The 16,570-nt window shown below is 42.5% G+C and overlaps 2 protein-coding genes across 3 annotated transcripts in view; both read right to left on the reverse strand.

The window, feature by feature from the left end:
- Nucleotides 1–12,726, reverse strand: part of KDM1A (lysine demethylase 1A) — a 40,498-nt gene extending 27,772 nt beyond the window's left edge. Inside the window, exons 1-4 of one of the 2 annotated variants that reach the window (XM_042022542.1) lie at nucleotides 12,139–12,726; nucleotides 9,291–9,456; nucleotides 4,392–4,451; nucleotides 501–634 (exon numbers count right to left, since the gene is read on the reverse strand). In XM_042022542.1, coding sequence (XP_041878476.1) covers nucleotides 501–634; nucleotides 4,392–4,451; nucleotides 9,291–9,456; nucleotides 12,139–12,711 — 933 coding nt within the window. In that variant the 5' untranslated portion in view covers nucleotides 12,712–12,726. The remainder of the gene's footprint in view (nucleotides 1–500; nucleotides 635–4,391; nucleotides 4,452–9,290; nucleotides 9,457–12,138) is intronic. The other variant, XM_042022543.1, reaches the window with a different exon arrangement.
- A 2,783-nt stretch (nucleotides 12,727–15,509) lies between these two features.
- Nucleotides 15,510–16,570, reverse strand: part of ZMPSTE24 (zinc metallopeptidase STE24) — a 30,130-nt gene continuing 29,069 nt past the window's right edge. The window contains exon 10 of the mRNA XM_042022544.1: nucleotides 15,510–16,285. Within this exon, the coding sequence (XP_041878478.1) occupies nucleotides 16,061–16,285 (225 nt within the window). The 3' untranslated portion in view covers nucleotides 15,510–16,060. The remainder of the gene's footprint in view (nucleotides 16,286–16,570) is intronic.

The following is a 16,570-nucleotide window of genomic DNA, read 5'->3' on the forward strand; positions in this document are numbered from 1 at the left end:
CACGCTCTTAGCATTAAGATAAATTTTTAATAACTTCTTTTAAGTTATTAAGCACTGGGTGTTACCATGGTCAATACCCTGCAATGTTTTGTGATCATCTTTAGTCTGTGAAAAAATGGAGTGGTACCTAAGGTGTTTTGTCCCTTAACTATGGTAACACAGCAATTTTCAAAATATTTCTTGCTTTCCTACTGTTAATTTTTCTAACATGACTTCAGTATTCCAAAATACTCTTTTCAAAATACAGGAGAAAGTCTTGATCCCTGAATATTGTAAATACACTAGAGATTCTTTATGCTGCTCACAGCACTGCTTTGATCGAGAACTGGATAGCACATTTCTTAACAACTTAAGAGCATGACAGGATGCCAGAAATGAAACCTCATTTTCTCAAAAACAAAAATTCCACCAATTGCTAGACATGGTAACTGCCAAAAAGTCTCAGCAAGGTATACAAATTCCCTACCCTTTTTTCACCAATACTTTTACAACAAACTTACAGTGCGGTTCCTGATGTACAAAAACACCTTCTGAGTCTGCTGTGGCCCACTGATTATATCAGGGAAGCAGGCAGCTTCTTGAGATGTCATACGGTCATGTGGAAGTCTACTCTGGAAAGCTGCACCCTCCACACCTACAATAAAAAGACAAGTAGTCTACAGGCACTGCAAAGGAACACTACCCTTCCTAGCAAGTTCATTCAGCCATGAGACGATATGGTGGCCAATTTCATGTGATGCTTTTATTTAGTCCTTTTATTTACTTCTGCAAGACATACAGGTTTCCAAGTCAACAGTTCTTTGAATTACAGGTATCATCTAGAGATAATGAAAAAGCTACACTACAGGGGAGATAAACAAAAACCCCCAAAAAACAAAGCCTGAAAAATAAGTGGGGCAGGGGCACATATCAATATATTATATATAACATATATATATATACACACACACACACACACACACATATATAGTGTCAATAAAACGTAAGTATTTTAGATGTTGTCCTTAATTTGTGGGGTTTCCAGTTTATAACAGAATCGGAAAAATGTTTCAGAACCTGTTCAAAGCCATAATATCTGTAATATATAAGCACAGCGTCTACCATCCCCTCTCACCTGCTTCTCAAAGTTTAATTTGCATAGACCTTCTCCAGCTAGAGGAACCCACCTTAAACTCTCATTTTGCATATTTGATATATTTACAGCAGGCAGTGCAATGAAATACAATCACACTTATGCATTTCTTGTGCTCCCTTCCCAAGTGCTGCCTCCAAACAACAGATTTCTTACTTTTCTTTTTAAATGCTCCATATGTAAAAGACTGATGCTGAACCCATACAGGAGAGGTTTTCTCTATGGAAAGCCTTCATTCATACAGGAACTTGCATTTCTACCAATTCACACACTGGCAGTGATGTAACTACATTTCTGTACCCTGCTTTCCTCAGTCTCTGTACTATAGATAAAGTGACAAACTAAGACACAGCTGCATCAAGTGCTACAGTACAAGTAGAGTGCAGAAAGCAAATCCTGCAGGCATAGCGAGCAAAACAAAGTACTGAGATGTGAAATACAGCAAGAACAATATAAATCTCCCATGTCCTACAAGTGACTTCGAACAGGACAGAGGACAAGGCATTCAATCTAGAAAGAAAGAAGCCAATACATCCCATGGGCAAAAAACCCCACAAGTAACACAGTGAGATTAAGATCATTTGCTGAAACTGGAATTGTTCAAAAGATTACAATAAATAGCAAAGTAAATATAAGCTTGCAGTGTGTTACACTAACCAAGACAACCGTTTAAGAGTTTGAAGTTCATGTACAGCAGTACATGTCACTGTACCAGACAGAGGAATTCCCTGCTTTTAATTCTGGTGCCACCACACACCCCTTTAACTTCCAAGCATTTTTACTTCCCAAAGGTGCTGAAAAAAATCTAGGAAGGAAATGGTTGTGAAACTAACAAAAAAACCCCAAACCAAAACAAAACCCCCCAAATCAAACCAACCAAAAAAACCCCACACAAAACCCCCAATCAACCAAAAAAACCCAGAACGACAAAAGAAGAAAACCTAACCTCAAACAAACAACAAAAAAACAACCAACCAAAAAAAACCCACAACCAAAATTCATTCACAAGTAAGGATCAAAATATCTGTGATGACTCAAGGTAAAGAAAACTGTCTGTAATCATTTACACAATTTTTACAACATGAATAAATCAGTAACAGAAGCTACAGAGCATTGCAAGCAAAATAAAATTAACCATAGGAGAAGTTGACACACCCACAATGTTTCCTGCACTAATAATTCAGTTGTGGAATAGAAACCCACAGCTCTACTACAACTTTAGTTTCTCCAGCAATAACCATTCCCCAAGCCTTCTGCTGTCCCTCCATCTAACACTGGCCCAAGTGTGCCAACATCTGTGTAGGAATGCATATGCTCAGCTAGGAATTCTGTAAAACTGGCCATGGAAATCAAACCAGTTACCAGTTCTCTGATACTTTACTAATGCTTACGATCTTAATTAAGGTTCTAGATCCTCAAGTGCTAGCAAAAAGCTCAGCAGCACAATTTTCAGAGAATAGCCAGATAAAGACCTGAAACGCTGAACCTGACTCCCTCTTACAGGTTTGTGCTAAAAGAATTGTGCTCCTCCAGGTACCTGCTAAAAAGCCATGTAGTCATCAAATACCAGCAAACTCTCAGATGTGTGGATTTAAGGCAACTCAGCAGTTTATCGAAAAGCTTTGGGATTTATTTCTTCAAACTGAGCAGCCAGAGGACATGGTGCTGCTAACGGTTTTGGAAAGAACTACCAAGGTGGGTTGAGTTGTGGGGGCTTTTAAGGCCATATATCTTTTGTGGCAATACCCAAACTTTAAAACTAGAATGACAGAATAGCTCCAGATGAGCACAGGTATTCAGGAGGAAAGAAAAAAGCTAATAAAACAACCCACAAGAGCATCCAATACAAGAATTTAGAAAAAGCATAGTTATTAATAGCAAAGATACCATTTTTATTTGACCAACCACTGGAAGATCTTATAAGAACTAGATGTCCTTGCACTTCTGCAACAACACAGCTCAAATGCAAATGGATTTGGATTTCAGGCTGACTAAATCCCATTTCACACCCTTACTGCTTGTATTTCATGAAAGCCACAGATTACAGGGATTATCAGTTCAAAACTACATGGTTCTCCTTGGGGCAGGCAACTGAAGGAATGGTTCTGCCTAGACTGGATTATCAGCTCCTCTTCACACACATTTGTGCACACACACTTGCCCATTTCCTGACATTCACCATTAGCAACTAATTGGCTGAAGTTTTGATTATATCCTTCCCCACAGAAGAAATCCTGAGGGATGCTGCTCATTTAAAGACTTACTAAAACATCTGCAGATGAACACACTGAAAGGTTTCTGGCTGTTGAACTGGACAGTTGTTAGAGAATACTGTCAGCATATAATACAAAATGCAAAATATGCAGAATTTCCAATCAGCCAATGCCTGCCTAAAAATGAAATAGGCAATGCATCCTTAAGCCCATCAACCATGACAGACAGCAGTTCCATGCAAGTGGTAACATCCAAAACAGTATTCAGCTCCCTTACTTACAACAGCAAAGGATGCGCTCTTAGATGAGTATCTTGAAGTTTTATTTGCTTCAAAAAGAGCAACTTGGAGGTACAGAATAGGTTCTGGAGCCTTTGACTCTTTTGTTGAAAACCCTAATCCTGAAGTGAGAGCAAAAGCAGCAGAGTTGGAGGAAGATTTTAAGTAGTACTCCAAGTACTTAAGAGTAAAGACATCAATCCTGTGAACGAAGCAGTGAGTACTGCCAGCAGCAGTACCAAGGCCAAATGGCGAATGCAATTCACAGTCCAGTCCACTGAGCAACAGACTGTGAATCTGCCCAGCAGACAATCTCCTGGGCTAAGTGCTGGCACACAGGTCAAACACAAAGCTTTTCAAAAGACAGAAATGAGCAAAAAGGTACTCCATGCTATGTTTCTTCAGCAGATTATAAAAAAGGGTATACTGTTCTAAAGCCCAGGGCTCAGTGTGTCAATCTAGGTGATACAAACTGGCTAGGTAAGAAACAGCTTTTTGTAAATTTAGACTCCTCTGAACATGGAGAGGAGTGGAGGGATGAGAGATCGGCCTGAGGCATTTCAACACAGATTAGCTAGTGCCCTTTTCCGCAGTTGTTACAGACCTCAACTGAAATCTGAATAACCCACACTTTTTAAACAGGTGGGTACACAACTCCTGCATCTCTTGCTAAATTCGGGACAACCACACCCATGCGCACTTGCAAGCATCAATCCCTAACTTGGCGGCTCTTGCTACTCAGTGGCAAGCATCAAACGCCACCCTCACCTGATGCTTGGCCGTCTCCATACCCTCCAGAACTGTCGTCTTGAAGTCCTCCTGCTTGCCCTGTGGAAGGAAAGAGGAGAACTCAGGGACCTTACTCCATAAGTTAAACCATACTGGACATAAAGGCCGGGCAGTTGGCGTTTTAGATATTAAATTTCACCAACTAACTAAACCCATTTGCTGAGAATCCCATCTTCTGGAACCTAGGTTCAGGGCACCAAAAAAATACGTTCTAAAGTGTTATCCATGTTACTGGAACGCTTTACATCAGATTTTATGGGAAATAAAGAAGTACACCATATGTAGCATTCCTGGTGGCTAAATACTTATGATCTGGTGGATGGATACCATCAGATTCTATGGATCTCAAACCCTAAGAATTTGATAACCTTGCCTTTGGTGCTCCCAAGTCTCCCCATATCCCAAGGGGACAGTTTAAAGCATTTTGAAAAGCCTCTCATGTTCAAAATAGGAGCGCCTTTTTTTTTTTTTTTTGCCATAAACCCTTCCTTTAAGCTTGATGCTAGAACATTTCTTGAAAGGCTCAGACCACTTACTTTGGCTTCAGTACCCTTGATGCGCCATCAGTGTTCTAACACACTTAAGATTGCCTTTGAAGCCAAATACACGTCATATCATTGATCAGCGATGTGATCAATACCCAGCACTGAAAGACATCAGTCTTTCAACATTCCCAGTGATGGAAATACGAGGAAAGGCTAAGTATTCATCCAAAAGTTCTGAAGAAGTCTCAGAATTACCTTAGCCTGCATGTAAGTCCTAAACAGGACTGCAATACAAGCAGCAACAGAGCACATTGAGAAGAGAGATGAGTACAGCTGCAGTGTCTGCGGAAACAATGCCATTACACACCTCACACACTGCTCACTTCACAGGAGACACTAGCTCTGAGTTGAGCTCATGAGCAATATTCTTCCACAATCAGAGGTTTGCCTGAAGTCCTGTCACCTGCAGAGCTCAGGAAGCCATGGCACACTTCAGAGATGGCCCAGTGCTGTTCAGCTGGCTCCTGCTGTACCAAGGCTCCTTCAAACCGCACACTTCAACAGTCAGCAAGTCCAAACCAACATGCACTGAAACACACTGCAATAGTCACTGGAATGGAACAGCCACTTCCTAGAACACAACTGTTCAGGTGTAATCTCCAAACAGGTAAGAGCAAGGTCTAACCTGAGGCTAAACACACAATTGTTAATACTCTTTAGAGTCTGGGTGGACAGTTTTGCCAGACTGTAATTTAAGGCTCTTAGCGGATACACTAACTGAGAAGAATTTCATCTGAACTACAGATTTAACCCCTAAAGCAAGACATAGAAAGTTAAACAAATGTTTCCATACTATGCTAAATTGGATTAATCTAGAATGTCAAAACACTAAACATCTACAGATAAAACAAAATAGGAACTGAAACAAGACAGACATTTTCACTCAGTACAGCAGAGAAGCAATAGTTAGTACTTGTACAAAATCAGTCTGCCAGCAGGGAAGTGAAAAACTCACAGAGAGACTGTGACAAATAATTGTATTTGGACAGCCCTCACAAGACCCAAATTATGATTCTGTGAATAAACACATCTGAAGCAGCAAGATAAAATTCTTTAATTGATCTACATTGCAAGTACCTTATATTGCTGGGATCATTTCAAGACCTGCTTCCATTCTGGGAGAGACTAACACCACTGAAACATAAATATTTACACTCAAGCATAGGCCATTAATTTGCAATAAAAGTTTCACCAGTGTCTTCCCCAAGTTAAGAAATTAAGAAGATTCTGACATCAGTCTGTGGTATTCATAATCCCTGAATTAACACTGACAATGAGCAGAGGGGGAAAAATTGCTCTCGGATTACTTACAGAAAGAAATCTGTATCTTCCTCTTCTCATCACTAATACTGATTGCTTGGACACAATTCTAAATGCTGCTCAGTCTGAGCAGAGAAGTGTGTAAACAAGGCCTGCTAGTGAAGATTGCCTCTCCTTCCCTGAAAGGAAGGTTCTAGTTTTAAAGGAACTAGCAGCAAGCAAACCGCTGATCCATGTTAACATCAAACTATTGCAGCTCAACAGAACATGTGCGAGGAGCAGAATCTGCTCAAAGTCTCAACACAACAGAACAACAGACCATGAGCTGAAGAGCAATCAGGAAGAAGGTCCACAAAGGAATCTACTTCATATAATTATCCACTGTCTCAGAATTAAGAATAGCAGCGCACAAGTATCACAGAGTACTGAACTTATTTAGGAAAACAGACAAGTCAGATAAAATAAAGAGACAAAGCACCACTCGGTTTGACTATTCCCTTTATGTTAATCTTGATCATATTCAGTTCATTGGAAAACTGCACCTAAAAATACAGGATTACCACGAAGTAAGAATACTGACAATACTAAAAGCCCAGGAGCTAGTAAAGAAAATCTTCTGTAGTTCTAAACATGAAAATCTAATTTGGTGAGGAAAAACAAAACAAAGATCCTTAGAGGAAAAAAAAACACAAAAGAAGCAAGCTCTTTGATTCCAAAAGGGATACTGGCAAACAAGAACACAAATGTCATCACTCAGCACCGAAAGGGAGTTTGGAAGCTTTTTGCTATTAGACAGTATTCCTCAACTAAAAAGAGAAGAGATACTCTAAGGAAATTATCTTAACCATTAAATACTGTCACACCTTTTAAAGCTGCTCTGCAATAGCATGCAGTATATCTTGTAAATCCAGACTGTAATAGCCAAAACACTTGGAATTCCCCACAGCTGAACACATTAATGGAACCTACTCAGAGAAGACCACCATTTTGCTGTCACCTGAAGTGTGACACTTAATAATCCCCTTCACTGTAAGCTTTCTGTGGGGACAGGCTAATGAAATACCAGACACTGGCACCAGGACATTTTTAAGTTGCGCAATCAGGCTTTTCAATTTAAAAGCTGTAATGCGGCAGCTTTATGCCTCTACTGCAGTACCTCAATTTTTACAGGCTTAAAACACAGAAAGGAATTTTTTAAGGTCTGCAATGAGAATAAATCAACAGAAATACACAAGCTAACTAAAATTTTCCTAGATTTTCAGTATGCAATCCTACTCTAGTATTACTGTCCAATTTAGTAATTCTTATTGAACACTTCAATTTTTCCTTCAAAGTGACAGAGAGAGAAAAAACCTCAATTATAAACACTACTTTTATATACAGCAGACTCCATGCCGCCTCCTCCTAAAGGGTAGCTGAATTAGAAGTTTCAATGCACTTTTAACAGCCAGCATAAGATGACCTGATGTTCTTGATGCCTATATTAATAAAGACAAAAATAGAGAGATCCACAAACATATATAGTCTCAGAAACCTTTCAAATTACAGCAAGATTAGCTATGGAATAACAACTTGAAATTTGTCTTCTTTCTACTTTACTGCTTCACGCATATCACAGAATTTCTAGGAATAGAGAAATTATACGATGACCCAAAATCTACTCATTTCTAGGCAGCTAGATACAGCCTGTTTGAAAATTGATTGTATTTAGATTGCTAAAAGATAGTGCTCGCAAAATAACTCTTTAACAGGCTGTTGCGTGTATAGAATAGCATGACTCATCACTGCTGATGTTCCATGTTTCCTCCTTCATGGGATAAAACCTGTTCCACTGTACTTCACTGATTATGCCTCCAGCTGATTTCAATAATCATTCTTAGAGGCACAAAATGGAATCTGAGAGAAATAAAAAATGCATTAATATTAGGTCTCAAGGATTAAACACAATGTGTAAGCTAAATTAAATAGTAAGCTTAAAATATCTGCTTAATTACACCTATTAAAATTCCATTTTTGCTACATCAGCTACAACTGGGGTGGCAGGATTTTTATCACTGCAAGTATTTCAGTCAAGCATATGAGCTATAGTATTCCTCTATCAAGGCAGGAGCCAACAGCTGTGACAAGGAGAGGTTACAATGGCAAATCCTAAGAGATAAAACACACCCATAGCTTTTAATACCTTTTCTGCAACTGAAGGTAGGTATCCCCAAGTTAACATCAGTGCTATGCCTACATTCTCAAACCTGCCAGCCAGAAATAAAACTAAGATAACTGAAGACTAAGTGACTCACATAAGTGATGAACCTGCAAAGATTCAACTACTAGATTTCAGCTCGTCTAAAACCAACTAGTAGACACGTTATCTCATTAAATCTCTTGACTCCGAACTTTGCAAAAGCATGACCTTCTATACAGCTGAGTGATACCCCACCAACAGATCTCACTAATGGTGGTAATTGTAAACACAATGGAGGTAAAGAACAGGGTACTGCTACTACTACATATTTCAAAAGCTGCCTCCTGAACAAGACTAACCAAAAAACTTCTCAATGTAAAGTGAAGCTCTGTCAAAGGTAATAAGGAAAGCACTAAAATTTAAGCAAACCATATCCAACCAGAATTTAAGATTAGAGTCATAGTTTAAAGCCACAGGAATCACAGTAGATTAATCTGTTCTTCTGCATAACAAACCCCCCATAAACCCAACCTCTTCTTTCTCCAAGGAATAAGTGAATGTTCGTACACAAGCAGGTGTGGCAGCAGAGAGCCAAAGAGGCTATTCTGGTCAATAAGCTTCCAAAGACAAGTCAATAAGGATCATGAGAATATAGCACAAGAGGTTTGGCTTCATTTGGAATTAGATTAATGCATATTCCTATCTTTACCGGGCTGTTCTGTGTTTCCCCCCCACCTTCCACACACGGGGCCACCAAATAAAACACTGTGGAACAATTATTCAAAATCAGATTGAAACCAGACATGGGATTCATGATGCCACACCCGGCCCTACCTAATTTCTGTTAACAAACCAGGTAAATAGTGTCAGAGGAGAAGGTCTCTCTTCACTCACCAGACGGTTCCTCTGGCTCACTTTCATTCTCTTCTTCTGCAGGAGCCGGTGGAGGTGGTGGGGGTAGTTTTTTCTCTTTCTCAGCTTTAGCATTTCTCTCTTCTTCAGAGTAATACTCATCTTCTGACAGGTTTGCAAGACTCTCATCCATCTCTCTATACTCCACCTGTAAAAAGCACAACAGAACATAAACACACTGAAAATGTCTGTAAGTCATGCTACTAACATTAATGTTGCAAGTAACAAAATTGCTTACAGTTTAAAGAAAAGGCTTGAGTTACCTTATGCTGAGTCTTACCACAGATACCATGTTATAAAATGCAACAAAGCTTAACAAGTTCCAAATGCTTTTGCCTCAACCTAAAAAAAAAAAAATCTTCAGCACCCTATAGTAGGAACTTTCTACTCACATCAAGCCCAGTTTATGTGTATTTGTTATATTATCATTTAACCTCTCCGGTTTTCTTCCCTTCCTTCCCTGCCAAACTCAGGGATAACCAGCAGCCTGTATGTCCACTCCATATGTTCAAACTTGAATTTCATCAGCTAAGCACAGATAACCAGAAGTATACACAAGATTTCCTGTGGAAATCCCACCTGTGTCCTGTATGGTCTCCTGCTTACTGGGAATCTTGCGCTGGTACAGAGGCTCACGGCTGCTTCCTCTCCAGAATGGTCAACACAAGAAACATCCCTTTCCCTCATCCTCCCCCAATCTTTATTGCCATATATGTTTTGTTCTGTTCTCCAGTAAAAATAAATAAAATTACCAGCCAAACCCACACCCGACTCCAATTTAAAGGAACATGGAAACCCCAAGAACTAGCCTGGAAGGGCTGCATCTCATACTGCTTAGCCAATCAAGCTTTAATCCAAAGTAAGAAAGCTTTGTACACTGGTGTTGAATTTCCCCACTGATTGGAAAGGAAAAAAGCACTTCTCAATATGCAGCCATGGGAAAAATAAAAAGAAAGCAGCTAGTGACCCTCCCACATCCGACAGGTCAGCTTCCCCCAGGAAATGACAAAAACAGCTCTGGATTTCTCACCAAAAGAACAAAAAATCTTTCACAGTCGAAGTTCAGTCACTAAGAAGGGGCAATAATGGGCACAATTCAAAGTAGCTTTGGGAAGCCTGCGTACAGGAAACCCTGGATTCTTCAAGACATTAACATACTCCATGATCTGCTATCTTTTAAATATTTACATTCCACAATGTCCAGCATATTCAGTTTTTCACACTGTTGCACCTCCAGGACCTTCTGTGAACTCCCACTCTGAAGCAAGTTAACAGTGACCACTCAGCACATCCATAGATTACCACAGGTATTTGAAGCCACACACACACTACTTCTGTCCAAAGGCCCTCTGAAGTCTCCCATTCCCTTTGAGCTGCCACAATTTTCAAAGAACAATCAAGTCCAATAAAAAACCCTAAGCTTTTCCCTAGATTTATTTTCAACCTAGATACCCTCCCAAACTAAGTTCACACCACACAAATTCATGGGAAGGTCTCATGCTGGCCTGAATGCTCAAGAGGACAGATGGTGCACAAGAGACGAATGCCCTTTGCAGATAGATACTGTCAGTGCAAAGAAACATCACCAACACACAATCCACATAGAGCACTAATTCCTACTAGTTAACAGGCCACTATAAAGCAGGAATGCTGCCTCTGAAGATTACAGAATGGTCTGGACTAGAAGGGACATTCAAACCCATCTCACTCCACCCACCCTGCTATGGGCAGGGACACCTTTCACTAGACCAGGTTGCTCCAAGCCCTGTCCAACGTGTCCATGAACACTTCCAGGGATGAGGCAGTCACAGCTTCTCTGAGCAACATGTCCAAGGGCCTCAACACCCTCATTGTAAAAAATGCCTTATGTCCAGTCTACATCTACCTTATTTTGATTTACAAGATGCACCACTGACCTACCCAACAGGTCCTGCGTGCGAAGGACCAGTCCAGTTACCACATCATACAACAGCTCTGAAGAGCCACATTCAATGCTACAAGACAGAACAGTTCCAAAAAGTAATTTTAGCTTCCATGTCAAACACCCCAACCCCGGGCACAGCCAAGATCTTCAATATCTTCTGAAACAAGGTTCCAAGAAGAAGTTTCACGTAAAAAGGGTAATATTCTCATATATTCAGAACAACAGATAAAAATTACATACTACAGACCCAAACTGTTGGAGACCCTTTACAGCCTTCATATTTCATTGCTAAATCTCACCCTTACACAGCCTTGACTTAGCTCTCCAGTGCCAATGGAGGGAAGGTGAGGAACGCTGGACTGGGTGTGGCCATCACCTTCACAGTCGTGCAAAACCAGCATCATCCCATGTACATGAGCCTCGAGAGGCTGCATCCTTATATCATAGTAACAGACGAATTTGCTGATAAAATGTAAGCTCATGAGCGCTCCAATACACTGCCATGGATTTGGAGTGTTTTTACTGCTCGGTAACGGGTCAGGAACCGCGAAATTCCTGAACAGCTGCAAACACCTCTCCTTTATGACAGGACACGAGTCCTCCCCAGAGCCCGCGAAGGTGAGCTAGGACAACAGGGAATCTTGATCTTAACCTTAAGACAATGTGGCTTCCTGGGCGCCCGCGTGTTCGTCCTTTGCACTCACGACACCGCAGCCCCCGCTCCCAGGCATACTCCCCGCCCCCTTCGGCACGGCCCGATCCCATGCTGAGCCCCAAGCCCCGGCAGGGCCGGGGCCCGGGACGCCCTGAGGAAGAGCTGGCCCGAACAGGGCCGGGGCCTGCCGATTCGAGCACGTCGCGCACGAGGCGCCAGCGGGGCCCGCAACCAGACCGTCCCACACTTACTTTGGCTCGCTTGCGGCGGCTGGTCCTGCGGCCCTCGGGGGTCTCGGCGATGCCGGTGGTTTCGGCGCCGGGCGCAGGGGTGGCCCCGGCAGCCGACGGCTCGGACACACCGCCCGGAGGCGAGGCCCGCGGCGGCTCCTTCTTGCGGGGCGTGCGCTCCGAAGCCCCGCCGCTATCCGAAGAGGAGCCCAGGGCCCCGGCGGCGGCGGGCGGGGGCACCGGCGCCTCTGGCCCGGCCTCGCCGCCCGCCGCCGCCTCCGCGCCCTTCTTGCCGCCCGCCAGCATCGCCCCGGCCGCACAAAGGAACCGCCCGGGGGGCTGCGGCCCCAGCTCTGACGTCACATCCGTGCCGCCGCGCGCGCGCACCGAGGAGCTCGTGCCGGCTCTGCCGGGCAGCCCCGGAGGCAGCAGGGGGCGCTGCACGGCGGCGGGCGGGTCCTGAGCGCGCAGCGCCGCCTGGAGCTCGTGGATCGTCCTTGTGCCCGCGCCCGACCCGCGGAGCCGCCACCGGTTCCGACCCCGCGGCCCTCGCTCGCCTCCATCGGACCCTGAGCGAGCACATGCCTCGCACATCGCTCGCGGCCATCACAAGCGGACCCCGCACACACAGCTTTCCTACTGATCCCCAGCCTGCACACCTGACCCACGTACACAGCAGCAGGACCTGCTGGAAACTGAGAGCAGTAAGGAGCCCTGTGGCCATAACAGTCCTGCGTGAACAAATGGAGGCCCTTGAAACGCGTTGAAAGGGAGACGTTTATGCCTATTTCATCACAGAATGGTTTGGATTGGAAGGGACCTTAAAGCTCATCTTAAAGCATGGGCAAGGACACCTTCCACTATCCCAGGTTGCTCCAAGCCTGTCCAACCTGGCCTTGGACACTTTCAGGGATGGGCAGTCACAGCTTCTCTGGGGCAACCTGTGCCCGTTGTTCCTCAGTAAAGAATTTCTTTATAATATCTGATCTAAATCTACCTTCCTTCAGCTTAAAGCCATCCCTCCCTGTCCTGTCATTCCAGGCTCTTGTCAAAAGTCCCTCTCAGCTCTCTTGGAGCCCCTTTAGGCCCTGGAAAGGGCTCTAAGGTCTCCCTGGAGCCTTCCCTTCTTCAGGTGAACACACCCAGCTCTCCAGGCCTGTCTCCAGAGCAGAGGGGCTCCAGCACTTGGAATATCTCTGTGGCCTCCTTTAGACTCATTCCAACAGGCCTATGTCGCTCTTATATTGGGGATGCCAGAGCTGGATGCAGCTCTGCAGATGGGGTCTCATCCTAGTGGAGCAAAGGGATAGAATCCCCTCCCTTGTCCTGCCCATGCTGCTGGGGATCAGCCCAGGGCCCTTGGGTCTCTGGGCTGCCAGCACACATTACCAACACACACCAAGCTTCATTTTCACAAACGATTCAAATTTTAGTCCTTCTGTCACCTTTCAAGGTCTGGGACTTTTCCTCAGCATGTCTTCTTCCCAGGTTTCTACTTAGACCAGCAGAAAAAGCTGGTAAGGTAGGAAATAGGAAGTTGAAGCTCCAGCCTTTGGATAGGACACAAATGATCAATGCCCAGCAGTCCCACAGATGCCTGGGAGGAGCATACTGCCAGAGATGTTCTGCTCTGTGTTCCCTTGTCTTGAGTATCTGAAGAGTATTTGCTAAAGGTAATAGAAAATTATATGCACACTTGCTAATTTTCTTGCCTCTCTCCTTAAAACTGGTCATTAGCAGACCTACTTCGGCTTGAAGCTGGTACTGGCTTATCACATGGCTGTATAGACACTGTAAGAGTATTTAGGTACCTGGGAAGGCAGAAGTTGCGCAGGAAGACTTAGGGGTAATTTTGACCGTTCTTAGGGAGACAGGAAGCAACTACAGGATGTAGAAGGTCTGCAAGATGTAGCTGATGCACTCCAGATGGCCAGTAGTAATGTGGGCAGGTAAAAGGTCAGCAGCACGCTCTGACAAACAACTGCAGTGCTGAGAAGCAACTGGAGCAGAATGGAACCAACTCTGAAACCTTGTTCAGTAGTTATATATGAAATCCAGCTAGAAGAACTGCAGAGATAACTAAACAGTGATAGGGGAGAAAAGGAAGTAACAGGCAATTGCTGTAAGAACACTATCTTCGCCTGTAAGCTAAGCATTTTAAGTATTTCATGCTTCCATAGAAACTAGCATTTCCTTCATCTTCCCACTTTAATCTCCTTTTGTTTGCATTTACCCAAATTTCTGAAATGGCCAGAAAATTCTTTTTTGCATACAATTTTTATCTAATGGATGAAACAAATGGTTTTCTCAAAGCACACATAACATGTTTTCCATAGCTTTACACCAGCCAATGTCTCATTCAAAACTTGACACATTTATCCTTCTGAATTGACAGATTTAAGTTAATGCTTTTATTTTTGAGGGCCTTTTATTAAATACAGTTAACATGACAAATATAGGCTCTCCATGTTTGTAAAAGTGTCTCCTAAATCCATATCTATACTTTAGCTCCATATTTGCTGGGGTATAAACACAATTAGAATAAGGCGCACAAAGGGCTTTCAAGCAACATCTTGTTTCACCCAAGACATCATTGTGCCCATCATCTTATAAGGCATTTTTCCCTATGATCAGAAAAACAAATGTAAGCTAACAATAAAACATATGAGAGTATTCTGACATGTGAAACAATGACAATTTGCTTCAATGACTTCTCTCTTTGTACAGAGCTGAGCAGAACTTTTTCATTTACTGCAGATAGGAAATCTGATTTTTATATGGAGTATGTGTATTCAGGCTGGTTCAAAACATTTGTATGCACATGAAAACTTATATTTTACTTTTAATTTTACTTCAACAAAAGTAAATATAATCCCATTTTTCATCAGAAAGTCTGAGATAATCAATGCCGAAGCCATTTCCACATTTACCCATTTTGTTCTTTAGTAACTGATGTGGGCAAACTGTTTCCTGGGCTTTTCATATGTAAGAATTTTTATATATAAGAACAGTGATGAAGAATACTACTATTTCAGCTGGATTCATATTAATGAAAAACCCTCAATGGAATGGAGGATAAGTCCCCTCAGAATGAAAGCATGGCTCTGATACACTGGCTGAGCAACTGGACATTTCCATATACACAAAAAATCTAGGCAAAGTACAACAGAAATGGAGGAACTGAGATGTGGAAAAAAGGAGAACAAGAGAGAATTAGCAATTTGCTCAAACACGTGGGTCCAGTCCTGATTCCCTGTAACATCCTTCCCACACCCCCAGCAGCACCATGGGCAATAGGAGCCCACTATAATGCTACTAAATACCACCTAGTGCTCATTTTCAAGGAAGACATGGTACATTTCCTCAGCTATAATTCATCCTTCTTCCCACACTTCAGAAAAAGAGGGTTTTATTAAGTAGCATTTTTCATTATGACAGACATGAATGCAGGAGAAAAGCCTGCAGCTGCATTCAGCTTTTTAAAACACACTGGCAAGTACAACTATCATTACACAGGAAATCAAGTCACCCAAAGCCTCTTCACTGTGAAGAGGGTGAGACTGGGAAGCTTCACAGAATGCTGAGAATAGAAAAAGGACCAAAAGCAATGTTCAAGGCATACATAAACTGAAGTAAAAGGTGCTTTGAAGTCTATACTTGTTTTCGTCCCTTTAAAAGTCTATACTATGATATGGAAATAAAAGTCAGTGTGTGGGTGGGGGGGGAAGGTCTTCACCCAGCACTTTTTCTAAATTAAGTTCCACGGTTTTGTTTTTGTTAAAAATAAGTCATTTATAATTTAATACCTGTTTCAGGATACTCAGATCTGTGGTGCTGTTAACAGTGCACTAATTTGCATTATCCATTTAAAAAAAACTAAAAAGCCGCTCTGAACTTTGCTTCTGAGATGGAAGCACTGTCTCTGAACCAGCAATCATTGCTGTCACTCTTGCTTTGCATCTTTCAAGGCCTGAAGTCTTTCTAAAAGGGGTGGGTGGGAGTAATGCCACATTGAAAAGATCCAGTCAGAAACAGGGAATCCTAAATTATCTTTGTTTAGCTTGATCAAAGCAGAATATAGGTCTTTAGCCTTCCCAAGTTCCTTGGCAAATGCATCTGCTTGAAACTCAAATCGTCGGCTTAATACAGTCAAACAAAATGAGAGAACCTGTGGAGAGAAATGTATTAAAAATTATTTTAAAATTCAGCTATCTGCAAATCCCTTCAGTGCCAGTAAATACCACCATATCTAGTTTCCCGCATCCCACACATCACTGTGGCTGCAGACTGATCTCACTAAGCTTTATCCAAGCCATACCTCAAACTGGGAGTCCTACCCAACATGCAGCACTAAGCCAGATTATCAAAATGAGGCACCCAATACAGCCCGTAGAAACTTCAAACTTCCCCTGACAAAACAGAATCATTACTTAAATAGGATGATACTTCAGTG

The sequence above is a fragment of the Corvus kubaryi genome, unplaced genomic scaffold (assembly GCF_017639235.1).
Source record: "Corvus kubaryi isolate FWS band 111438036 unplaced genomic scaffold, C.kubaryi_AGA036_p1.0 37209, whole genome shotgun sequence".
Classification (NCBI taxonomy): Eukaryota; Metazoa; Chordata; class Aves; order Passeriformes; family Corvidae; genus Corvus; species Corvus kubaryi.